The following is a 25,102-nucleotide window of genomic DNA, read 5'->3' as shown; positions in this document are numbered from 1 at the left end:
CCAGTGGCGGTAGTGTGGTCGCCATGGGGCCTGGTGCAAGCGATTAAATGGGGCCCCTTGGTCAATGTCTTCCCACCCCCCTACGTAGGTCAGACCCTGTGGCCCTCCATCCCGTGTTCCCCAGTGCAGTTTCAATGCACGCACGTGTGTACGCACGTGTGTACGTAAAACTTATTTTACAACGTACGTAGCCAACCGTGCTAATCGGAGGTGCGCGGGAAAGGACAACAAACTAAACACAAAAAGCAGTTCGGCAGAGTTGGCACTTGTCCGAGTTTTAATCCAGACAGTCCAGACATTGGCATTTGTATTTGGGTGGCAGGAATAGATTTGTACTGAGATCTGGTACCTGTATTGCTGTTGAACTGTATTACAGTGAACTGCGCAGTGCTGATAGATCTAGGCTGATTGAGTAAATATTTTTGGGTTTGGTCTACAGTGGAAAAGGTAGCAACTCAACAATGAATTGCTACACCGCTGTGGCATCAAATGACATTCGGTTGGGTGCTGACATTTGATGCAAATTCAAAGCGTTGCATCCAGGGAATGCCTCAGCATAACAGAGATAATTTAGAACAAATTAACTCAAGTGCCCAAATCACGTGCAAAGCGAATCAAGTTGTTTTTTTCAACGCGTCCCCAAACTTTTAATTTCCCCCATACACAGATGTGCAGATGTGCATCACGACACATTTGCGTCCCTCTTTAGTCTCATTGAGTGCCGAGCTCCCCCTGACTTCGATAAGCGAACCGGCCCCCCCGTTTGTGAACCGGGTAAGTGGGGTCATTCGGGGTTTTCCCTGCGGCGGACTGCCTTAGGGTGCGTGAGCTCTACGCTGGCACTGCAGTCCATTTTTTCGCAGGCCAGGTAGCCCACTCTCCAAAAGAGAGCTACTCTCATTCAGTTGGACCACCCTCGGAAAGAGTTTACGGCATCATCGGGTCAACGCGGAAGACGAGAGTCTTCAACGAGGCACTCTCGCGTTGGTCAGCTTCAGGGTTGTGTTTACGTTTTTTTTTAATCCATGGAAAATATTTTTTTAATGATAACATTTTTTTTTGTTAAATCTTGGAACAATGTAACCGACACCAAGGAAGGAAGCAAAGGGAGATTCGGAGCCGAGACGAAAGAACCACACAGCCACGACGTGTCGGGGGCAAGAAATGAATTGTGCTGGGACGTACCGTGGGCCAGATCTGTTTTTTAACGGCCACGGAAACGCGGCATGAGGCCACCATCACATGGCCTCGTTGGCAAGAAGCTTGGGTGTAAACGCCACGGAGTTGTAACATCAAGTAATACTGCTGCATAGGTTTTCGCGAGGTTGTCCTGCATAGCTCTCCTGATGCACACTGTTCTGCACGGTGCAAACCCGAAAACACACGGGGGGAGCTATAGTGCCGAGTGTGTCCAGGTGAAAACGCGAGCACCCGATTTGGCAAAGGTGCTATACCGCCACCAAGCTGCCTAAGGGTGGGGCTTCGACATCAATATGAAAAAGCCCTCTTTATTATTGAGTTAAAAACATCCTGTTCCGTAATTACAGTTAGGCGAACCTCGGTAGAATATTTATTTCTCTGTGTCTTCAAATAAACATCAATTACGACACGATGCTCACACGGATTTACGTAAAATGTGTTTTAAAGTTTCACCCGCAAAGATGAACCAAAGGGACAAGAATACAGCCCGTACACTGTTGGGCTAATGATATCCTAGTAGTATTAGGCCAAAGCCTAAGAGGCCAACCCTCTCTACAGCATTTGACGCTACTGTGGCATACCGCTGCGGGGAGGCTGCGGGCTAGTTGCATAACATTAGTAAGAACCGTCCTTCGTCTGTTGTTTAAAGTAATTGAAGTTAAGAGAAAACATACCTTCGACAAGGTTCTTCCGAAACACCATTACTCATAACGCAAAATGGCACTCGTTCCCACATTTACCAATTATTTTCTTTTAAATATAAATTGCAATTACACGTTGCATGCACCTGATGATTGGTAAACACCTCCCATGTAACATAGTGCTGATTCAAATCCTTAGATTTGGTTAGGGCAGCATAGTCTAATCATCCAGGTTGTCCTAGTTACCTAGTCATAGTGGCTAGGGTGGCCTAGTCAGAGTGGTCAGGCTGGCCTAGTCAGAGTGGTCAGGCTGGCCTAGTCATCGTGGCCAGCGTGGCCTAGTCATCGTGGCCATGGTGGCCTAGTCATAGTGACCAGCGTGGCCTAGCCATAGTGACCAGGCTGGCCTAGTCATAGTGGCCAGGCTGGCCTAGTCATAGTGGCCAGGCTGGCCTAGCCATAGTGACCAAGCTGGCCTAGTCATAGTGGCCAGGCTGGCCTAGTCATAGTGGCCAGGCTGGCCTAGCCATAGTGCCCAGGCTGGCCTAGTCATCGTGGCCAGCGTGGCCTAGTCATAGTGGCCAGGCTGGCCTAGTCATAGTGACCATGGTGGCCTAGTCATAGTGGCCATGGTGGCCTAGTCATAGTGGCCAGCATGGCCTAGTCATAGTGGCCAGGCTGGCCTAGTCATAGTGGCCATGGTGGCCTAGTCATAGTGGCCAGGCTGGCCTAGTCATAGTGGCCATGGTGGCCTAGTCATAGTGGCCAGGCTGGCCTAGTCATAGTGGCCAGCGTGGCCTAGTCATAGAGACCAGCGTGGCCTAGTCATAGTGGCCAGGCTGGCCTAGTCATAGTGACCAGGCTGGCCTAGTCATAGTGACCAGGGTGGCCTAGTCATAGTGGCCAGGCTGGCCTAGTCATAGTGACCAGGGTGGCCTAGTCATAGTGACCAGGCTGGCCTAGTCATAGTGACCAAGCTGGCCTAGTCATAGTGGCCAGCGTGGCCTAGTCATAGTGGCCAGCGTGGCCTAGTCATAGTGACCAGGCTGGCCTAGTCATAGTGACCAAGCTGGCCTAGTCATAGTGGCCAGCGTGGCCTAGCCATAGTGACCAGGCTGGCCTAGTCATAGTGGCCAGGCTGGCCTCGTCACAGTGGTCAGGCTGGCCTAGTCATAGTGACCAGCGTGGCCTAGTCATAGTGGCCAGGCTGGCCTAGTCATAGTGGCCAGCGTGGCCTAGTCATAGTGGCCATGGTGGCCTAGTCATAGTGCCAGGCTGGCCTAGTCATCGTGGCCAGGGTGGCCTAGCCATAGTAGCCAGGGTGGCCTAGTCATAATGGCCAGGGCATGTCGCTGAAGTCCACGGGCCCACCCAGGCCTCCGTCGGCCTCCAGGAGGTTGATGATGACGGACATGGCCACGTCGTCGTCGGGGCTGCCCGGGTTGTTCATGAGGTCGAGGTCCAGGGAGTCCGTGTCGCCTGGGCAACGCCAGGATGCGGGGAAGTAAAAAAATAGGACAAGATAAATTTTTTTTATCGTGTGTTAAGGCTTACTTTTTTTGTTGGTTGTATTTTTCGTAATTGGTATAGGTCGTTTTTTTCACAAATGTGAAATAAAAACTTTACCCTCCCTCCCTTTTCATCAGGACAGAAGAACCATAATGGCGCACTCGCCTGTAATGTAAAGTCTATTTTTCTCATTGTATGTTGTATGTATATTAAACTTATTTTGCACCGTACTTAGCCAACCGTGTTAATCGGCGGCCTAGTCAAAGCAGCCAGGGCGGCCTAGTCTTAGTGGCCAGAATCAGCACTATGTTACGTGGGAGGTGCTTACCAATCATCAGGTGCATGCCAGGTGCATGCATTCGCTTCGTCTCAATAATGAAAGGTGAATAATAATTAAATGTGAGAGATGGTGACGGTGGGTTGGGCAAGCCTTCATCCAGCAGCGGATTGGCCGCGCCGAGTGCAGTGCGCTCACCCAGAGGACCGTGGTAGGAGCTCATGTCCGCGGGCGGGAGGAGGGCCGAAGGGGACGGAGACTCCACCGTGAGCAGCTGCGTACCGTGGCATAACGCACGACACCACAGAGCGCGGCGTTAAGAAAGAACAAGCCGACAAGCCAATCCAAGAACGGAGCCCCGTGGCGCAGACGTCACTTGCATGTATGCACGTTGAACTTCTTTCGCACCGTACGTAGCCAACCGTGCTAATCAGAGGTGCGAGGAAAGGGCAAGAAACTAAACACAAAAAGCAGTTCTACAGGAACGAGTTTTTAATCTAGAAAGGATCTCAGAGGTAGCTCTGTGACATCCATCGTCCGTTCTCCAGCGCGTAGGGTCACACTGCCGTGCGAAAGATCCGAATGGATTCTCTTTGTCGCGTAAAATGGTGCCCACAGCCTACAACAGCAAGACAACAGTGTGCGGAGCGACCTTGTTGCCGGGCGACGGCGTGTTGGAGGGAGGCGGCGTCCGGGAGTCTGGCTGCAGGGGACTGCAGTCGCAACTGGATGGAGACGATCGCAACCTGAGCAGCCGCACATGCGCACACATCGCACGATCGCTGCGGTGCGGTGCAACACTCCATCACGCCTGTGGACGCACCTGCGTCATTAACTGCTAGGTGGAAATTCATGTCCAGGAGCGGATGTTTAATTAGATAAGAGTTTCATTTTCACAAGGAACCCGGTATGAGGTTGTTCAGCGAACGCGGACTCTATCCATGTGATCCAGTTCCACAATTACAAGCATGCGCCTTCTCTTTGCTTCCTTGCGCACTTTTCAGCCGTTGTTCCATTCTGTACGCACGTATGTGGAACTTCTTTTGCTAACCGTGCTAATCGGAGGTGCGGGCCAGGATAACAGACTAAACACAAAAAGCAATTCGTAAAATGACTGCGTTTCTGATCAATACGTCACAGCAGAGGGTGGACCGGTGACGCCGTGGTTCATGTACGGAATACAAAACATGAAGCAACGCAACAGGATCTTCCCTCTTCCAGGGTCACCACCGTACATCTGTAACCAATATAAACTCTCATGGCCATCTCCCTTTCTCAGGTTGACAGGATCCGGGACAAGTCTTGTCTTCTTGGAGGAGAGAGGAAGCCTTGGCTTTCTTCCCTTGGCGCTCTGTCCGCCATTGCAAGATGGCGTGGCGGTGGTTGTTGTTGGCCACGCTCCGTCTCTCTTCTCTCTTACTTCTCCGTTTGTCTTTCGTTCTTGCACGGCGGACGGGACTTCTCTTCGAGGTGACGTGCTCCGAGATGTGTTGAGGAACAAGGGGCCACTGCCTGGAATTCCGCCTGTTATAGACATCATCTTTTAAGGCAGTATTATTCACAAATACCTATTGACTCACACAGACACCCATCGATCTAACTAGAGACCCGTGGATTTACACCGAGAGACCCACGGACTTACTAACCTGCTTCGGGACTCAAAGAACTCCTCGGCAATCGTGCGGCCAAGTTTCCCGGCTCCGAGCCGCGTTCCGCCCGGAAGGCCCGGAACGCTGGGAGACAATCCCCGCTTGAGGCCTGGCGACAAGAACATCTCGGCTGACGATCACGTGCAGGAACGGCGACTTTCCCGGATTCACGGCCAAGAAGAACCGTGAGGTTGGGACCAAGCTCCCCAGCGTTGAGATGTTAACTGCCTCGCTTTGTATACAAGAGGTTGCAGGTTCGATCCCGACCCTGACTCCTGTATATTTTGGAGTTTGCGTGTCTCTCTCTCTCTCCCCGTGGTCGCGTGGATTTTTCTCCGGGTCCTCCGGCTTTTCCCTCCACATTTATAATCAACGTGCATTTACATGTACTGGCCGCTATACCTTTCCACATGATGATAAGCCACTTCGTTGAGCAATTTTTTGTGGTCAGGTTGCTTCCGAAAAAATAGCCTTATAGCTCAGTGGGCCTTACCTTATAAAATAAAAATTGTTTTATCGTTTAGTTTAATAAGAAAGCCATGGAGGATGTGAGGAGATTGAGAGGGGTTGGGGGGGACTTCAATGATAAAAGCAGGGGTGGGCCCAGGACCGGTAGAGATCAATCACTCGCCACCGGTGTTGGCCATGGCCACAGATCGAACTCAGATAACCGGGTTTGTAGCATGGTGCGCTAACCACTGCGCCACTGTTCCACCCAGCGTGCACTGCTTATTCTCACAGAAACAACGTGAACTTTACTCAAGCACCAAAACCCATCGCATATAAATGTACCGTACATACATGCAGTAGGACGCATGCTACAAACGACCAAATCACGATCTCTAGTAATACCTCAGGAGCTACGCAGGGTTTTAGCCTGGAGTAGGGTGAGGATGGGCGACCACATGCGCACAAATAAAACTCGTGCAGTCAAAGTTGAGGGCGGCAGAGGGCAGTGCAGTAAATTCCGCTCTCGTCCTGAACTCTTCTCTCCCCCACCCTCAAGAAACCCGCCTTGACCAGCGCGGGGAAGCGCGGTCAAATGTCACATAACCCTCCCGGCCTCCACGGCGTGGGGCGGCCCCTCACCCTTCCAGCAGTGGATCGACGAACGGGCTGGAAGCTATTGGGGGGGGGGGGGGGGTGCCCACGTACCGTCGAGAGGTTGTGGCCGGCCGTCCCGTCCAGGCGAGGCCCCGGGTTGCGTGATGATCGTGGCCGAGGCGAGGCCCTCGACGCTGCCGTTCCTCAAGAGCGGAAATGACAAACGGAGCCGACAAGTCGTTCTGTTAACACTCGCTGGTTCACTATGAGACATCTCCTTTACCAGTGGCAAAATATAGTGCGCTGTTTTTGAGTTGTACGCCTTTTGGCGTCATCTGGTCCAACACCAATGGAGACTAGGCTCTAAGAAAAGCTGTCTCGGGTGTGGACCAATCAACTTCAAGGACAGTGCATATCATTATCATCATCAGAGTTGTTTCTTTTTGTTTGCATTTTGACTGCTTGTGTTGTGGTTATTGCAAACATGATGCCTTGTATAAAGGTGTCCGTTTTTTGTACCAGTTGAAAGGGTAAAAACCTATCACTATACTCGCTGGTTTTTAAACCTTTGTTGGCTACTTGTAACACCCCCCTGGTTGAATTTTGTTTCAACCGAGTAACCCCCCCCCCACACCGCTTGCCTGACCCCACATGGTTCTGAGAAATAAATGTATGAATAATGAACATCAATATTTTAACCCAACTGTCCATTTTGTGAGGTATCCTAACTAGCTTGCGAATAAAACAAATTCAACGGACGCTCTACATACGTATGACGTAATTTGTTAGCGCTCGCTGGATCCTCTTGGAAACCAACACTGTTTACTATCAATGATTTTAGAAAGGTCTTCATGGATTTAAATTTGATAAAAAAAATGTATCCTAGTTATTTGTTATTGGCAGATTCATACTTGGTCATTCACCATCGACTCTCACGCGTGATATAATTTCACGCGTTTGTAATGACCTCACGCGTACCTCCTGGGACATTGACACGTGCCCCTCCAGTTGAGGATCGCCGCGTCGAGGGAGCCCCTGGGGATGAATTCGTGCGTGCCGAGTGGCATGCCGAGTGGCGTGCCGCGTTGCCCGTCAGAGGCAGGGACGCACGCGACTGATCGCGCTGGCACGCAGCGTAACGTCACTCATTTAACAGGAACTATTTTAAAAGTTCACGTGTTTTGTCCTCTCGATGTTGCCCACCCCCCCCATCGGTACAGATCTGGGCGCCGGTGTTGGGTGAGCTGGGTGGTGAGTGTTGTCACGATTGTCTCCGGAGAGGTTTTGTAATTTCCGTGAAAACATCACAAGTGTGTGTTTTTTATTTAAAAGATGGATTAGCTCGACGTAATATTCGCTGGGCATAGCGATGAACGCATCATCGTTCCACTGCCTATATTTCTAAGAAATGCGTGGCCAGCTACCGATGGAACAACCAATGGCGATTTGGAGGAAGTGGGGCCCATGCCCTCGACAAAACTACTTTGGTGCCGAGCGGGGAGACTCGCCGCGGGTGTCCGCGGCACTCACGAGACGAGCGTGTTGGTGGACACGATGTACTCCACGTCCTTGGTCCAGGGGTTGAGGAAGCTGAACCACTGGCTGCGGAGCACCACGTAGGAGCCGTCGCGCGAGCGGAACCGGTACGGCCCCATCGTCACGCGCTCCCGCGTCTGCAGCACTGACGGCAGCCGCGCGCACAGCTCATGTGGTACCCGCACCGCGGGGAGGCACGCGCTCGCAATGCACACACACACACGAGACTAACACGCACACACGCGAGACTAAGACACACACACACGAGGTTAACACACACACGCGAGACTAACACATACACACAAGACTAACACACACACACACACCAGATTAACACACACATACACACAATACTAACACACACGAGACTAACACGCACACACACACACGATACTAACACACACACGACACTAATACGCAGACACATTTTGTCGTCAATACGCTTGTGCGTGATGTCAGCGCCACGACTCTGGGTTCTGCGGTGGAACAACAACCAGGGCGACCTCGGTATGACCCCAACACAGCTTCGGCTCGACGTATGTTTGTACGTATGTTCGTTGAACTTCTTTCGCACCGTACGTAGCCAACCGTGCTAATCGGAGGTGCGCGGGAAAGGACAGCAAAGGAAACACAAAAGCAGTTCGGCCGAGTTGCCACCTGTCTGAGTTTGAATCCAGACAGTCCGGACATTGGCATTCGTGTTTGGGTGGCAGGATCTGGTACCGTTATTGCTGTAGAACTTCATTTCAGTTCTAAAGAAATTCGTTTTCAGTGGGGAAAAACAGTATGAAGTTGCAGAATATTCAGGGTGATCAATCGAGATGCACGGTAAGCTGGTAGGCCCTCTGCCTGCTTTTACATATCCGCTGCTACTCCCCTGGCCCCAAAACACAGCGATCGAAAATGACCGCGACTCCTTCTATTAGTCTAAACCCCGGGACGCGGGCGCTCGGTACCGTGGCGGTGGCTCTCGGCGAGGTGCGCCAGGTCGTCGTGGTGGAAGAACTCGTAGCACGAGGTGCCCAGCAGCTCCTGGGGCAGGTACCCGAGCAGCGCAGTCACCCTGCCACAGACGGCGGCGTCAACGCGCGGGACGAAAATTCGCTCAGCCACGTGCCAGGCTCGCACCGATTCGTCGACTCGTATCCGATCCCGGGCACCCAGAAGAACATCGATCGAAATCCCGCACGCGGCGATTACTTTGCATTTGCGTGCGCGGAACAGCGCCGCGCTCGAAGCCCATCAACCCGGGTTTATATCCTCAGCAGCGGAGATTGTGCGGGCAGCGGCAAACCTCTGGTCGACGAACGCAAACTTCCCGTCGACCGCGTGCCGGGACGCGAACTCGGCAGCGCGGACGCGGATCTCCCCTGGCCTAGCGCCGGCGCCACCCGAGAATCCTCGTCCGCCCGGCATCGTCGCGGTGCCGCCGAACCGGCACGCCGCGTCGCCCGCGCCGGGGCCCCCGTTGCGGCGGGCGCAGCCGGAAGCGGCCGCGACGCCGCCGGTCCCGGCCGGCGCCGCGGGCGGGTACAGCCTGCCGATGGCCACCAGGCAGCTGAGCGGGCTGGCGAGGGGACCTCCTCCGGCCAGCCCCGGTGCCTCGGGCCCGTCCTGTGGCCCGCCGCCGGCCGCCGGCGCCGCCGCCGCCGCCGCCCCCCCCGAGGAACCGTGTGGGGCCTCCCGGCTCTCCTGCTCCTCCTTGAGGCCCACCTTGGCCGGGAGCCAACTCTTGAGGTAGCCCGTGCAGTGCACGGTGCAGAAGCTCTTGCGATCTGTGGACACGCGCGGGCATTACCAAGTACGCTCTTCGCTTTATTATTCACGGTTGTAGCCACGTAAGTCCATCTATAAGGGTGATGATGATGATGTTGATGATGTTGATGATGATGTTGATGATGATGATGAAGATAACGAGGGAATAATGACGTCACCGCGAGAGACCGCTCCCAGGCCATGGCATCGACAACACAATTACACGCACTCCTGATGATGAGACGCTCTGGGATGCAAGGCCCCAATGTGTGTCCGGTGTCAAAATAAGTTACGGAACATCTGATCACACACACGCACATACCCACTGGGCCACAACACCCAGCGGCCAGCAACAAACAGCACCGGTGCGATAAAGTGAGCGGGCAGGCGGGGGGGGAAAGTGGTAGAGAGACAGGGAGGCGCCGACCTTTCTTCCTGGAGCAGGAGGAGGTCGTGGAGAAGGGCTTTTCGTCCGGGCGAACGGTGGCGCACGGCCGGTTGCTCTTCATGCGGCAGAAGAAGGAGCGGCGCGCGCCGGAGCAGAGGCGCGACGGCGCGGCGTGGACGTCGTCCGTGCGTACCGGCAGCCCCGCTGCAACGATCGCCACCCTCGTTTGATTCGAACGCATCACCGTCGTCGTCGTATTCATCGTCACCGTCATCATCATTGCATCCAGACCTGTTCTTCACCTGAGGATGGCTGCTTGCGTTGTGGCCGAAACGTCGTGAGAATTGTATTTTATTATGTTTCATTTTCATTATTTTATTAATTCCCTTCTACGTGACTTTACCGAAAGAACCAACAAGATCCATCAATATTGTCATTGTATTCGTGAACATCGTAATATCGTCATCATCACCGCCATCATCGCCGTCATCATCATCATTGCACCCATCAGCGTTGTCATCATTATAGCCATTCAACATCGTCGTATTCGTTATTGTAATCATCGACGCCATCATCGTCGTCGTCGATGATGATGAATGCTGCCGCACGCCGGCTGTGTCCGTGCTCACTTTTGGCGTCGATGAGTCGGTCCCGGGGAGCCGTGTCGGAGGACGAGAGCTGTTCCTTCACCTTGGCAATGTCCTTTGGATGCAGGTAGTCGAAAAGGCTCTGTCCCACCAGCTCACTCTATGCGCATTCGCAGAGGCAACATGCACGCGGCACGGCACAACACGCGTGTGCAGCAAAAACAAAGATCTCTCGTGTAGCCTGAACAGACTGTTGGGGCAAGTGCTGTTAGCGAGCAGCACCTATCAAGGCGGGCACGGCACACGAGGGGGTGGGTGGCCAACACCACTCAGTGGCGATGTTTATACACTGCACCAAGTACTCATTTGATGCTGAGTCGACCTAGGTGCGGCCCAGGACCAATTCAGATAATCGTCACCGGTGTTGGTGGCCGTGAGCGGGAATCGAACTCGGGTCGCCGCTGCTGGGTTAGTAGCGTAGTGCGCTAAGCGTTCCCCACGAGGACATGTTGACACACACACACAGCACGTGTGTGCAACTACAACGGCAAGCCGCCATTCCCCACTGAGTGGCGCTGGCGTCACGTGACGTGTGCAAGGCTCTCGCTGCTGCTGCTGGCAGGTCACGGGACAGGCCCAGGTGTTATGGGTTCACTGAGATGACCAATATATGCATCACCCGTGCTCCCCGCTGTGCCAACCTTGTTGCATATTAGCCACCCGGCGCACTGCGTGCATGGATTCACACACATAACACGCAACACGCACAACATGCTTGGACAACACGCACCATCCAGGAGTATACGACATTCACTAACGCACAGAATATCCACACGTGTGCGACGTGCACACACGCACAACTGTTGAGAGCGGTCCGTAAAGGACACGTTAACCTTGTCGCCAGGGGAAGACCAAAGCCAACGAGTAGTGGCGGCGAGGATGGTAAATGAGACTCGATCTCAGACTCAGGGCGTCGACTTCGCAGCAACCACACGATCTAGCAGAAGGAAGCGCCGGCAAACCGTGGTGGCATCATCGGCATCGGCCGCGTCGACCTCTTGACCTTCGCCTTTCAGCGTCACCGGACAAGATGCTGGCGAGCGCTGGAAGCTACCGTGAGGAGCCGACGGTGTTAGAGACGGACTCGGAGAGACAAAGAGACACGTGTGGACTGTTCTCATCCTTGTTAGGACTACGTCGGCCCGGCACTGGAGCTTACCTGCGAGAAGCTGAGGATTTTGGAGACGGACTCGGAGACAAAAAGGATCCTGCCTCGGTCGCAACCGACCACAATGAGGAATCCGTCCGAAGCCTGCTGCTCATGGTGGTACCAGCGTCGTGAGCATGGGGGCACAGGAGACGGGGGGGGGGCATGGGGGGGGGGCACATGAGGGGGGGTGCAGGGTTCGCCAGACGACCACGTTACTCGTACCGCAACTCTACAGACGCACGATTCGGACGACGCAATTTGCATCTTATCTCACGGTGCAGTAAACATTCGCGACTTGAGTGATGAGAAGCGACGGTTCAACGCCTGCCCACGGCCAACATCGGTCGTGCGTGACAACGGAGCTGCAAACGGTGCGGCGAAGTACGGCTGAACGGCCGGGCAACTGTCCGAGGGCTTGCGAGTGTCAAATATCCGACAGCCGTGTTCTTCACCTGAGGACGACTGCTTGCGTTGTGGCCGAAACGTTGTGAGAATGGTATTCTATTATGTTTTATTTTTATTATTTTATTATTTCCCTTCTACGTGACTTTACCGAAAGAACCAAGAAGATGATATCGCCGGCGAGGCGCACGGAGACCGGGCGGCGGCGGCAGGGAGGGGAGGTGAGGTTTTCACGAGCCAGAGGAGGCCGCAGAGAGCCACCACTCACCCGCAGGATGAGGTGCTGTAGCTCGTCATCGCTGAGAAAGGCCGGCTTGTAGTTCGCCTCCGTGTAGGCCGTCGTGGATCCTGTGGGCAAGGCAGCACACACGCGGGAGGAGCTCCGTTGAAACAGTTTCGGTGTGGTCGCCACATCTACGCCTCTGTATAGGGAACGAAACAGGTGGACTTCTCCACAAATCTGGCTGTCGCCTGATGAAGCTTGTTGTAATTACTGGCGAAACGTCGTACTCAGATTGTAATTGTTGCGGCTTGGCTCTCCAACACACAACTTGTGTGCTGTACTAGTATTATACACTATACACTACACTACTATACACTACACTACTATACACTACACTATATACTAATATACACTACACGAAACCCTAGTGCTGTACTAGTGACGAATTGGCCACGTTCTGTTTACGTGACAACCCTTACTAGTTGGCTGTGTCGGGTGGTGGCGGGTTTTAACGACACATATATATATTTACGCGATCCAACCGAAAAACCTCGATTATGGATGATATTGGTCGCGAAAGCCTACCACGTGTTAAAGTTTTTTTTTTTCCCCAACCAAAAGCATCCGCCGTACCGCGCAGCGCCCGCATGTGCTGCACGGCCATGCGCAGCACGGTGAGCTTGTCGAGCTTGCGCTGCATGCCGCGGCACGATGGCACCATCTGCTCCAGCTCGTCGATGTAGTGGTTCATCTTGAGGCGGCGGCGGCGCTCGATCTGGCTGTGCACCTCCCTGCGACGCGTTGCGGCGTGGCACAGCAATGACGATGACGACGACAATGACGATGAACATGACGACGATAAAGACGATGACGATGACAACGAAGACGACAATGATAACGATGACGACGAAGATGACGATGGCGACGATGAAGACGACGATGATGACGATGATGATGTGGAGAGGCGAGGCCAGACAGCAGAAGAGAAAGATGTGGGGTAGAAAAGGCGGATGGGTTATCATCATCACCATCATCAGGCATGAGCAATCCACTTTTGGATGAGGGGCTCCCCCTATTGCCGCTTGCGTCTCTCACGGTTCCACGGCACAACAAATCCACTCTCTCAGGGCTGGGATTTAGCCAAAGTAAGTGCATACATTAAATACTGGTAGGAACCTCCTGGTTACACCAGCCCACAGGGGATTATTGTGTCCGTCGTGCATGGAGGGGCTGGGTGGGGAGGGAGGGGCTGGGTGGGGAGGGTGGGGCTGGGTGGGGAGGGGAGGATGGGGAAGGGCTGGGTGTGGAGGGTGGGGAGGGGCTGGGTGGGGAGGGGCTGAGTGGGGAGGGTGGGGCTGGGTGGGAGGGGTGGGGCTGGGTGGGGAGGGGCTGGTCACCCCGTGGTGCCCTTATAAAACTCAACGTTTAACCTACTCACGCCGGCTTGTGCCCGCCCTCACAGTCGGCCATATTTGCGGAATACACCACGCCGCCGTTGACCCTGGCCATTGACCGAGCAACCCAACGTTCCTACCAGCTCCCTCCGCAGGAATGTGTTTAAAGTGATGGATCATTGCGTGCAATCACCAGTGAATGGGCGGCTGTGACTGTGTCAACTCGCTACACCGCAGAGCCGCGTATAATCACAGGCGGCTGCCTGGATTCGACAAACAGGATCTCAGCGATGCCAGCTCAGTCACTCAGCCAAAGCGGCGTGAGAATCGACACTTTTTTAATCGCCGAATCGATGCTAGTTGATAATTTAACGAATCGACAATTGTTAGGGGTCACGATGATGCACTCACCTCGAGTACTTGGGTTTGGAAGGATGGTCACCACTCTCCCCTCTATAAAAACAAAACAAGGGGGAGAGAAAAATAATGCATGGATTTCCGTAACGCTTTCCAACGTGCGTTCGCTTCGATAGCGATGATAAAATCACCATTCCGAGCCGCGCAACGAGGTGACGTCACGTGTCCGAGACTTGGCCGGCAGGGGAGGCGAGTGACTTTGCGAGATGACACCCACGCATGATGACATCATCACCACCTTGGCCAGCAGGGCGAATCCTTTTAGCTCTGGTTTGTTTTATGTTACCACCAAGTTTTGGGGAAACCCTTTCATAGACTTGTCCGGCTTTCTCTTGAATTAGTGTCCCGAAAAAGCCACGCAGGTGTAGCCAAAAATGTCGTTCGTATTGGACAAAGCCAATGCATTAACGCCTTCAACCTTCATTGTAAAGCGTTACGAAAACAAAACCTGAATATTAAACATTAAGCAATAGCAGCTTTTCAGTGGCATTGCAGGTACAATCTATATTTGAAGTTTTCGTGACTGCAGGGATCCATACTCTTTGGTTCTTTCGGTAAAGTCAAGTAGGTATAAAATAAATTAAATCACGGCGTTTCAGGCGCAACACAAGCGTCCGTCATCAAGTGGGACAACCACAGCAAGAAACAATTGGTGAAGTGGGCAAAAGAGCTGCTTGTATCTTGCTGTGGTTGTCCCACCTGATGACGGACGCTTGTGTTGCGCCCGAAACGTCGTGATCTAATTTATTTTATTCCTACGTGACTTTACCGAAAGAACCAAAGAGTATTGCAGGTACAGTGAGGCTCCTGCCGGGCAGAGGCAAGGGCTGGCGGGGCTGGTCCTATAGCTGCCAACTTGCTGTGTGTGCATGCATGTACCAGGGTGACACCGTTGTGAGATGATAGGGATGAATCTTCGGGGGGGATCTTGGGCAGTGACTCTCTGCGCTCTCTACCCACCTGCTGCTCTGATCGTCCGCATCGAACTCCGTGTCCAACCCATCGCTGCTGAGAAACGGAAGAGGTCGGACGAAACAAAACAAAACAAACTTTAGTTCGGGGAAATGGCGCGTACGCACGCACCGCTGACACGCTCTCCCAACACGCGTTTTGTCTGTGAAGGTGTTTCATCGGCGGTATGTTAACTACGGTCACACTTTAGTGACTGGCCGCTAAGGTGGCGAGATGTTGACTACCTCGCCTGGTATACAAGAGATCGTGGGTTCGATCTCGCCCGTGACGCCTGTGTATTTGGAGTTTGTGTCTCCCTCCCCGTGGTAATGTGAATTTTACTCCAGGTCCTCTGGTTTTTCCCTCCACATTGAGAATCAACGTCACGCGTTCATAGTATTTGACTGCTGCTATACATTTCCAAGCGATGATGAAGCCACTTCGTTGAGCTATCACTTGTGATAGCCAGGTCGCTTCAGAGAAACAGCTACATCAGTAGCTCAGTGGGCCTTACCTGGTAAAAATAAAAAAATAAATTGTTTATAATAGTTTTAATCGGCGGTATGGAAGCCGACGGGCGGCCGTTGGAGCAAACCGCCCCTTTGCGTAATTCTCTCGGCAACCAACGCCCCGTCGCAGCTCCCAAACGGCCCCGTTGGCGCGTCACCTCGTGGCACGACTACTCCGGTTCGTGGACGTCGGCACCAACAAGTCCGTGCCTTCCGAGCGTGGGCGAGTCGCGACGCGCTCTTTGTGGGTCAGCCGGTGGTGTTTTTTATTGTTGTTCGAGCTTCGAGTTCGTTTTTGGTTAACCCGGGTTGAGAAGTCGAGAGACCAGGCTGAGTCTCGTTTGCGCGATTGGCCTTCTGCAGGATGCTCTTGTTACAATCAGAGATACGCTCTCGAAAACGAACAACAAAAACTGCAGTAATTTTGTATATACACGCCCAGGCTTTGAGTCTTGAACCGTCTTGATATGAGTTTGGAATATTACATTTTTAATGGGAAAAACTACTTTACATTGACATTCACTAAAGTGTGACTGTCAGACTTTTAAAAAATACGATGTCTCTGCATGGGACCTTACGTGACCTTTATATAATATAACACACGATATCTTGTATACCAGGCGAGGTAGTCAACATCTCGCCACCGTGTCAATCCACTGCTGGATGAAGACATCTTCACACCTTTCAATCATGGGCATTGTTTGACCCCCAACTACTGGACATGTGTGAAAAGGAGCTTTCATAGCTCATCGGATTGCTCCAGGATAAATACAGATTCTGATGCAGATTCTGATGCGGTTGGTAAAGGAGGAGGAGGAGATCCAGGACCGGCTGAGACGTCACTCAGGGCTGATACTGATCGAGGCCGGAAATCAAACTCAGCTCATCAGTTTCATAACCACCACGCCACCTCTCCACTCGTCACCTCACACAAGATATTTAACATCTTACTACGTGAACGCATCAATATGTCGTATTTCGTGAGCAATTACACATCAATGCCTGTGCTGGGCCTTCCAGACCCAGCCACTGGAACCCGTGCCAAGCATTGGAGGGCGGAATCCTGGGGATAATTTGGTAATTTTCTAGATTCGCTACCTTACAGCGAGGCGCGGCATCCAGATTGTGACAGCAGGTACCACGCTGATCATGGGAAGAAGCGGAGCTCCCCCTGACCCGTTCACCCCAGCCCTCTCGCCCTCTCGCCCTCTCTCAACGAATCGCTGTGAAAGTCCGACACTCCCACACGGGCGCCCCCCCCACCCCCATGTATTTCACAAAAGTAGAGGCGCGATTTGCGCAATTAAACCAAGGCGGCCACGTGCAATCGCGCTAAGCCTCAGAAATTGTCCCGGTTAAAAAAAGAGGGATAAATGAACTCATGCGGCGAAAGAGAAAGAAGAGCAGCGACCGGCAAGTAAAGCCAAGCTTCCCCAACCACCACCGCCATCACCACCACCACCACCGCCACCACCACCACCACCGCCACCACCACCACCGCCACCACCACCGCCACCACCACCGCCACCACCACCACCACCCACAAGCAGAGGGCGCGAGAAATCGGTGGCATTAGCAAGAGTGTGAAACCTTAGAGCAAAGAGCGAGTCGTGTTTTTTCAGAAATTTTATTCCAATTCTGCTTCGGGGCTTAACTTTCGTCGTGAGACACGGGGTCCATTCGCGATATTCGCGATAAAGCGTCACCTTTGGTTCCAGAGCGGCACCTTGGAAGGGGGTTTCAGGGAACTGCATCTGAGATGCCTTCGAGTGACCGTTTTGTAATCCTCACTCGATGGGGGGGTGCGAGAGAGGAACTGTCGTGGCATGGCAGTCAATCCAATCTTTAATTTTAAAAAATAATTCTCATATCTAGCATTTAGCCACATGAAGCAGAGATCCAAATTTGACACAGATGTTTTTTTCCATGTGCAGTCTTTTGGTGGCCCAGCTGAGACCGCCAGCTCACGAGCAGTGAAACCGATATGGTTTCCCAAATTCTCAAATCTCAAATGCAGCCACATGAAGCAGAAACCCCATTGCGACGTGATGGAATTTTGATTATACGTGGCCATCGGTGACCGGGCTGTGGCCATCGACTCGGTTTAATAACGAGTGTCCGAGACCCGTACTCAAACCCAGGTTTCTCAGAGGTGACGGCTCAAGTGTGTCCCAAGCCCCTTAACCACCAGCTTCACACCAAGCCGTGCCCTGTAACCCGGCACCACGGGAGCCCCACGGACACTCGTCGAAGGTGAACGAGCAGCGAAGAGGGGAGCTCGCGCTCTCTTACTCACTCAAACACAACGTCCATGAGGCTGAAATTGAGAACGACATGGCAGGTTGTTGTCAGCGGTGGCATCGACACTCCCACGGCAGTGACCTACGGTGGTCTTAGATCAACAAACGGAAAAGGGCGTGCACCTGGGGCAGCCTTGAACGCGTCCGTTCGCCCTACAAGGCAGCCCGTTATGGTCTGCGGGCAGGTTATCTGGGTTGAGGATTAACCGTACTTTGCGGAAAAACACAAAGTATCTTCGAGAGAGGTGCACAATTAAATTTGACACACTTCCGATTAGCACGGTTGGCTACGTACAGTTCGAAAGAAGTTCAACAAAAATACGTACAAATTGCACTGCTCCACTTTGGAATTCACTCCCATCGTTTCTTGCTCTAATACTAACCTCATTAAACGTGTTTTACTCCTATCTGTTACAACTTTGACAGTGCTGTTTGTTGTTGGCCGTTTGGCGTTTTTGGCATTTAGGCCTGATCGCACACTCGCCCAGAATAATCACCTCGACTCTCAAAATACATGGAATCATTTATGGTGGCTCATGGGGCGATAGGAACCGAATTTGCGTTGATTTAATATTGACTTTGGATCGTTCTTACTGGGCGCATGCAACGAAGCGCCTATAAAAATCGATTTCGGGGCTCACGTTGTGCGAGTGAGAATCGATTGTCTTAACGATTGATGGAAATCGTATGAACAGCTCGAACGACATGCCAGTGTTACACTGAGACGAATGAAGTAAGCAAGCCAGTCGGTGGGTAGGTGGGTGACTGGGTGGGTGAGTGAACAGGTGAGTGACAGGGTGGGTGAGTGAACAGGTGAGTGACTGGGTGGGTGTGTGACCAGGTGGGTGACTGGGTGGGTGTGTGGGTGACCAGGTGAGTGACAGGGTGGGTGTGTGGCCAGGTGGGTGACTGGGTGGGTGTGTGAACAGGTGAGTGACTGGGTAGGTGGGTGAGTGAACAGGTGAGTGACTGGGTGGGTGAGTGAACAGGTGAGTGACTGGGTAGGTGGGTGAGTGAACAGGTGAGTGACTGGGTGGGTGTGTGAACAGGTGAGTGACTGGGTGGGTGAGTGAACAGGTGAGTGACTGGGTGGGTGTGTGACCAGGTGGGTGACTGGGTGGGTGTGTGGGTGAACAGGTGAGTGACTGGGTGGGTGGGTGAGTGAACAGGTGAGTGACTGGGTGGGTGAGTGAACAGGTGAGTGACAGGGTGGGTGTGTGGGTGAACAGGTGAGTGACAGGGTGGGTGAGTGAACAGGTGAGTGACTGGGTGGGTGTGTGACCAGGTGGGTGACAGGGTGGGTGTGTGGGTGAACAGGTGAGTGACTGGGTGGGTGAGTGAACAGGTGAGTGACTGGGTGGGTGTGACCAGGTGGGTGACTGGGTGGGTGTGTGGATGACCAGGTGAGTGACAGGGTGGGTGTGTGGGTGAACAGGTGAGTGACAGGGTGGGTGGGTGAACAGGTGAGTGACTGGGTGGGTGGGTGAGTGAACAGGTGAGTGACAGGGTGGGTGAGTGAACAGGTGAGTGACTGGGTGGGTGTGTGAACAGGTGAGTGACTGGGTGGGTGTGTGACCAGGTGGGTGACTGGGTGGGTGTGTGAGTGACCAGGTGAGTGACAGGGTGGGTGTGTGGGTGAACAGGTGAGTGACTGGGTGGGTGTGTGGGTGACCAGGTGAGTGACAGGGTGGGTGTGTGGGTGAACAGGTGAGTGACAGGGTGGGTGGGTGAACAGGTGAGTGACTGGGTGGGTGTGTGGGTGAACAGGTGAGTGACTGGGTGGGTGTGTGGGTCACCAGGTGAGTGACAGGGTGTGTAGTGAACGTGCGACACTCACTCTGGGTAGTCCACCGAGCTGCTCTTGCGCTTGTACCCTGAACTCTCGGGCGCCAGCTCGGCCAGATTGCCGGCGACGAAATCTGGGGGGGTGCCGCCTCCCGGGAAAACGCCGCCGCCCCCCCCCACGACTCGTACGCCAGGGCCCATCGTTACCGAGCCCCCCGAAGGGAGCGACCTCGGCACCCCACTTCCTCTGCTGCCAAGGCCCCCCAAGCCGCCCCCGCCGGGGGAAAAATCCCCCCCAACCGTGGAGGAGACATCCAAGCCCTGTTCCGCGAGCAGGTCACCTGGGGAGAGACGTAATAATGTCGTCGTCGTCGTCATCGTCAGTCTTCACCATCATCATTGCCGCTGCTGTCAACATCGTTATCATCGTCCCTTGATATTCGCAATGGCAACTTGGCGTTGTATTATCACTGCAACCACCAGAGGAGTCACGAACATCACCATCATCAATGGCAAAAAATATCAGCTTCTAGAAAACAACAATTGTCACAAAATGGAGTTAATCACCGGTTCAATGTCAAGGTTATATTCAAACGTGGTAACAATGCGCACACACATTACAACAACAGTAGGCAGCACTAAAAGGTGATGTCACCACAGCGTTTGTGCCAGGCTAGGTACACTTTAAAACTATTACGTGAAGTGTCAAAGATTATCTGGCAGGAGGAAGTCACGGGACTGACCCAGGTGTTATGGGTTGACTATTGTGCCAGTCTAGGTGCAGGAGGTCACAGGACAGACCCAGGGGCTATGGGTTGACTAAGACAACTAGCAGATGCACCTCGCTGTGTTTTCCGCCCGACGCTCCACTCAGTGTTATGAGCAGTGGCGGCTCCTGCAAAATCTCTCAGGGGGGGCAAATGTCTGGATGATTGATAAGGATAAGGTCCACCCATGCAATGGATAAATTAACAGCTTAAGCATGTAAAGGCAACTTCACTTCTTTAATATTAATGAAAAATAAAGTGACTCTTACAATACATCTCCTTATTTGTTTCTATACTCACTATTATTACAATCCACTCAGTTTCTTTTATGAAAGAGTCCACTAGGTGGCGACAAATAATATTGTTGACTGAAACGTGTTTACGTATGATGACGTAAGCACGTTAGTGCGAGCCCTCCTGGCAGCCATAGAGAATGCATTGCAGCGCCTGCCGTTCGAAAAAAAACATCTTTGAATGTAAGTCTATGGGAACACTCTGGGCGATTCTCAGCCAGAGTGAAATCGCCCAAAAAGAGGCGGTACTCCACAGAACGTGACATGACGCTGATTGGACTATATCCAGAGGCACAGTAACGGCTCACGTCACTCTGTGGTTGAATGAGCTTGGTGGTGCGTCGCCCAATCGCCCTAATGAAGAAACCGCCCCTTGTTATGAGCGTCACGCACACATCCACATCACCGATGCCTGTCATTGTGAGCGGTGGTGCAGCGGTTAGCGCATTGCGCTATGAACCCAACACCAGTGACGGTTATCTGAACCCGTCCTGGGCCTCCCCTAAGTTGCCTCCAATGAGTACCAGGCGCGGTGCGTGAACATCACCACTGGGGAGACAAAGGTGGTCCGGCACGGTGGTGGCCACCCACCCCCTCGTGTGCCGTGCCGGCCTACACAGGTGCTCGCTAACAGAACTTGTCCCAACAGTCTGTTGAGGCTATACTGGGGATTATTCTTCTTTGGTTCTTTTCGGTTAAGTCACGTCTAAAAATAAAATAATAACTCAAAATAAAATAACACATTACGACGTTTCGATAGCAACACAAGCAATCATCATCAGGCATAAAAGAAATAGCAACAAAAATCTAACTAGAAAAAACTATAGACAGACATACAAGCAGACAGACATCACAACGGCACACAGAGAGAGGAGTAAGCTGACAACGCGGCACGGGCACGCAAGCCTGAAAATTTATACTGGGGATCTTTGTCTTTGTGTGTGGGGTACAGACCCGTCTGTACTGTGTGTAATCCAGATACCTGTGTAATGACAGGGTGCCACCTGTCGGCCAGGAGGGGTAATTACGGGTATGGGCGTGTTATATAATAACCAACTACAAGGGGGGCGTGTCTGGGTTAAAGGTAACAGGCGGGGTCAGTCGGAAGCTCAGGGAACCTGCTCGAAGGTTCTAGAAGAGGGCGTGGCCAGAGGCGGAGCCTGGCCACGCCGGGAAGTATAAAGGGGGGACGTGACCGAAGGTTCGGAGCTGTCGCGGGGTCCCGGGTCTTGGCCGCGTCGCTGCTCGCCGTCATCTCTCTTCGTCGTCCGGCCGCTTGGCCGATCTCCTGCACGGCTGCCATTGTCGTAATCGCTACATTAGTCAGCCAGCTGTGTAGTTAGACGCCGACGATGGGGCTGTGTCAAAAGGTCGGCTGTGTGTAGCTTTGTAGATACGTTTCTATATATCGCCCAGTGTTTGTGCCCGAGTGTGAGAAATAAATACGAAACGTGTCTCAGAAGTCGTTCATTACACACGTAACCAGGCACCTGCCCAGACCTGCCGGTGATCTGGGACGTGTCCGTTCACCCAATTAACAGATCAGTCGCCTTACGAAGGCACGTTACCACTCAGGAATCTCCGTAATTCTATGCTCAATTGTATGCTTATTCCGTTTTTTATTCAAATTTTTATGATGAATAAAAATTTAATGTAAATTATATAAAAAAAAACAATATTTTTTGTTATTGTATTTTGGGCTTTCCAGACGAAATCGTTTCATAAAGGAATTTATTTAAGCAGTTTGACTTTCTGGATCTCATCAGTCGAGTCACGGCTATTAAACAAATGCTGTTATGTTGCTGGGTGTTCTAGAAACTCGTCATTCATTTTAGCTGTGGGGTTGATCAGCTCAAAAGCTTAAATTTTTTTAGTGTTCTGAAAATAATTTGCACCCATTTATAAGCAAATGTCTCCGATATCAAGTTGTACATTTCCATACCCTCGTTGCCAAAAAGCCACATTGTGACATGGTTAAATAAAGCATATAATTGGTCGAATGAGGTCAAACGTAACAATTTCGACAGACCCGCTGAGCAGGAAGATTTCAAGGGTTTGGAGGCTTAAATACCACCCAGGGCTTTTGCTATTGCATGTGGAGGGAGCAGTTCTGCTCTGATGCGGATGGTAACTTGAGATTGGATGTCACTGCGTTTGTTTTCGCGGTTGTGCCGCACAGCTCTCCAACGTGTTTTCGGGCCGCGTGCCGTGCGTTGTCGTTCGGCACGATGTCCGACGTTTCGCTCCACGTGCCTGGGAGCTTCTACCAAAACGGAATTCCGTTCCTTAAAAAATCTGAATGTTGAGTGGTTGAAGAACGTGGGGGCCTTCTGTGGAAATGGAAGCGGTACGACAAGAACGCAAAGCAGAGAGCCATCTTGAGAGGTTATTTCTAAAGAAAGCCGATTGAGTGCCGACCTCGCGACCCAGGTAACAAACATCAGCTTCAACGACGGTGCCGACGGATCTGAGTAGTAGAAATAATAAATGTCCCCCTCCTTGCTGGCACAACAGCCCACACAGCCACAATCAGAAAATATGGAATCTAATGTTTAACAAAATATGCAAGTTTTCTTATCCTTGGTTCTTTCGGTAAAGTCACGTAGATAGAAAATAAAATAAAATAAATGTAAATAAAAAAATTAATTACAAATAAAAGCTAATTTTAATTTATTTAAATTTATTTTTTTATTTTAATTTTATTTTAATGTTTTACCTACGTGACTTTACCGAAAGAACCAACAATATGAATTCGTGCAGTCACGAAAGTTTAAAGGAACAAATTATTCAAGGTTCACAGCATAAACAATTACACAAGTGCGGCAGTAAGAGCACCGCAGCATCAGCCTGGTGACCTGTGTTCGATTCCCAGCCACGGATAACATCAGTGGCGAGTGATATATGAATTGGAGGATGCCCCTCCGACCCTCCCCACCTCACCCACCACAACTTCACCAACCCACGCTGGCGAGTGTGGCGAAGTATGGTCAAAGAACCACAACCGCCAACACTGTATGGGAAGGCCCTCGTCTCGCAGTGGAGTGGCAAAGCGCTGTAAATTGTTAAGGTTTAAGCAAACATTTTAAACGGAACTACAGGAGGGGACTGAAGGAAGAAATGCACCGAAGGCAACGTCGGACGCGGAGATGGAGCGATGAAATGAGCTCGCGTGCAGGTGCTAGGTGAATTATTGCATCCCACGGCCGTGAGAGATGGCGATGGACTGGGAAGGTCTTTGTCCGGCAGTGGATAAGGCGCGGCTGATGATGAAATGATAAATTTGAGCTGGATTAGCAAATACGATTTACGAACGCAGAGTGTTATAAATTATGAGACAACACTGACAAAGTTTAATGCAGTGAGTGGGGCCAAAGTGTGAACGCATGATAGACGGAAAGAAATCCATCCATGTCAGGACGTGCCACAACACCATCACAGCACTGTCTGCATGAGTTCATGCGACCGCCTACTGAGACCAAGTCAGACTCGCGTGCCTATGACCAAATCACCCAAAATGAAGCCCGATCTCATCAGATCTCGGAAGCTAAGCGACACTGAGCCTGGACAGCGCTCGGACAAGGAGACCACCATGCATACGCGGCGTTACAGGCCTCCGCGGGGCTACGTGATGGAGGGCAGTGGAGCAGCGTCCGTTGTTGTACTGCACTTCCATGCTACAACCTTCACCAAAGCGCTCACGCACGGCCTGGAAGGGCCCTTCATCAAGCAGTGGATTGACGAAGGGCTGCGCTGTTGCTGCACACAAGCACACGCCCGTATACCACACCTACACACGCCGTCCCAATACTGCCTGCAGTATTTAAATGTGACCACGAATTAGATTTTTTTAAATGATGATGATGATAATAATAATCTTCTTCTTGGTTCTTTCGGTAAAGTCACGTAGAAGGGAAATAATAAAATAATAAAAATTCAACATACTAAAATACAATGTTTTATTTGTATTATTTAATTATTTCCCTTCTACGTGACTTTACCGAAAGAACCAAGAAGATGAATCCCTGCAGTCACGAAAGCTTTAAATCGAGATAATAATAATGATATACCAGACGTGCACACATCATCATAACAGAGTCTGCATGATTTAAATAGGCCACCCACTTAGCACAAAGCTGCATTTATACCCAGCAGTTAACTCGCCCTGTGCACACCCGACCCACCCGTGCGGTGGTGGTTCTGCACGTGGCTGGCCGCAATCCAGCACTGGAGGCAGTGAGGGTTGGTGGCTCACAAAAATGTTGCGA

General features: G+C 52.0%; 1 protein-coding gene across 1 annotated transcript; it reads right to left on the bottom strand.

The window, feature by feature from the left end:
* Window positions 1-2,995: 2,995 nt before the first annotated feature.
* Window positions 2,996-20,393, bottom strand: LOC144723072 (basic helix-loop-helix ARNT-like protein 1). The gene is made up of 16 exons (XM_078601628.1): window positions 19,830-20,393; window positions 15,193-15,240; window positions 14,227-14,268; window positions 13,055-13,212; window positions 12,467-12,546; window positions 11,806-11,901; window positions 10,629-10,746; window positions 10,039-10,203; window positions 9,151-9,631; window positions 8,813-8,919; window positions 7,851-8,001; window positions 6,432-6,523; window positions 5,274-5,385; window positions 4,280-4,373; window positions 3,826-3,901; window positions 2,996-3,320 (listed from the first exon to the last, which is right to left on the bottom strand). Exons 1-16 carry the CDS (start codon window positions 20,153-20,155, stop codon window positions 3,172-3,174), a joined length of 2,295 nt encoding a protein of 764 aa, XP_078457754.1. The 5' UTR covers window positions 20,156-20,393; the 3' UTR covers window positions 2,996-3,171.
* Window positions 20,394-25,102: the final 4,709 nt, after the last annotated feature.

Source organism: Lampetra planeri, chromosome 16 (assembly GCF_965212315.1).
Source record: "Lampetra planeri chromosome 16, kcLamPlan1.2.h2, whole genome shotgun sequence".
Lineage (NCBI taxonomy): Eukaryota > Metazoa > Chordata > Hyperoartia > Petromyzontiformes > Petromyzontidae > Lampetra > Lampetra planeri.
Note: the sequence above shows the minus strand (reverse complement) of the source record. Positions and strands in the feature narration are given on the sequence as shown.

Bases quoted from the DNA above. Each gene is read 5' to 3' on its own strand.
- LOC144723072 (XM_078601628.1), bottom strand. From the start codon at position 20,155: ATGACGACGACGACGACATTATTACGTCTCTCCCCAGGTGACCTGCTC. The intron at 4,374-5,273 runs GTTAGTAAGTCC...GCGGCTGCTCAG, and splicing joins TTCTTTGAGTCCCGAAGCAG to GTTGCGATCGTCTCCATCCA. The intron at 3,902-4,279 runs GTCGCTCCGCAC...CACGGTACGCAG, and splicing joins CGCCGTCGCCCGGCAACAAG to CTGCTCACGGTGGAGTCTCC.